The sequence below is a fragment of the Chrysochloris asiatica genome, unplaced genomic scaffold (genome assembly GCF_000296735.1).
Source record: "Chrysochloris asiatica unplaced genomic scaffold, ChrAsi1.0 scaffold16918, whole genome shotgun sequence".
NCBI lineage: Eukaryota > Metazoa > Chordata > Mammalia > Afrosoricida > Chrysochloridae > Chrysochloris > Chrysochloris asiatica.
In genome coordinates, this window is record NW_006425436.1 from 1 (window position 1) to 1,265 (window position 1,265).

The 1,265-nt window shown below is 54.3% G+C and overlaps 1 protein-coding gene across 1 annotated transcript; it reads left to right on the forward strand.

Annotated features, from left to right (window-relative positions):
- Positions 1–3: 3 nt before the first annotated feature.
- Positions 4–613, forward strand: LOC102822841 (caveolin-2-like; the record flags this gene model as incomplete). The annotated part of the gene is made up of 2 exons (XM_006878167.1): positions 4–108; positions 422–613. Coding segments are annotated over 2 exons (297 nt in total), but the record flags the coding sequence as incomplete, so codon positions are not given.
- Between the last annotated feature and the right edge of the window lie 652 nt (positions 614–1,265).

The window sequence follows — 1,265 nt, forward strand, 5'->3', positions numbered from 1 at the left end:
GACGACGACGCCTACAGCCGCCACAGCGATGTCGAATACGTGCACCCTGAGAAGTTCGCGGACTCGGGCCCGGACAGGGATCCCCACCGACTCAACTCGCATCTCCAGGTAACGCGCGGCGGGAGCGGTAACTTGGGCCTGAGGCGGGCTCAAGCCCCTACCACCCTGTTTCCATCCTCCCTGCCCCACTCTTCACACTGGTCTGTCCAGGGGGCGGGGGACCTACACCCCCTTCTCCAGGGCCGCCTGCGTAGCCAGGGATCCTTAGTTAAATCCCAGGGAGCAGATCGTGACTCTAAAAGAAGGTGCCCCAGCCTTGGTGGAAGCCCTTTCTTCTTTCTTTTCCCACCCGGAACGCTCCTGGCTGCGAGGGCTGCAGGTTGGGTAACAGTTTGGGGGGGCTTGCGTCTTGTCTTGGCAGCTGGGCTTCGAGGATGTGGTGGCTGAACCGGTGTCTACGCACTCCTTTGACAATGTGTGGATCTGCAGCCATGCCCTCTTTGAGATCAGCAAGTATGTGGTCTACAAGTTCCTGACCGTGTTCCTGGCCATTCCCCTGGCCTTCGCTGCAGGAATTCTCTTTGCCACGCTCAGCTGTCTGCACATCTGGTGAGAAGGGGCACAGTGGGGTGGATCAATTTCTAAAATGTGGGGGTGTTCTTTATCACCTGTCCCCTGCCTCCCCCACTCCCCCCTCCTCTGGTCTGCATACCAGGGGAGGGGATGGGAGGAGAAGAGCTTCAGCGCCCCAGCAATAGTAAGTACAGAGGAGCCTTGAAAGACAGTGTGCTTTCTCAGAATCATAGGTTGGGCTAAGAGTTTAAAGAGAAGGCAGAGTATCTGTCCTAATCCGTGTAATGTTTCCTGGGATACTTAAGAGGAGCCGAGCAGGAAGGTGGAAATCTGCAGGCCATGATCCCGCCACAGGCTGCTCTCTCATAGGGTTGTGTTATGACTTGTGCTGTGGAACTGGGCAGGGTTCTTATTTCTTTCATCAACATTTTATTCAGTCACCTCCTGTGCTTGGGGTAAAACAAAAGTGGATCTCTAAGCAGAATGCCACAGGCAGTGCTAATTGGGTAGGGATGGCCTTCTGGCTTGCCGAGGGGCTGTTTCAATCCCGCCATTAGCTAATGCAAGGATGGGATCCGAGGAGGTGCCCAGGTGTGTAGTTCAGGTGTGTAGTTCATAACAAGTGGAATGAAAACTCAAGTTGCAGGGTGGGGATGTGAGTCCTCTAAACGACTTTTTTTTTTTTTTTTTTT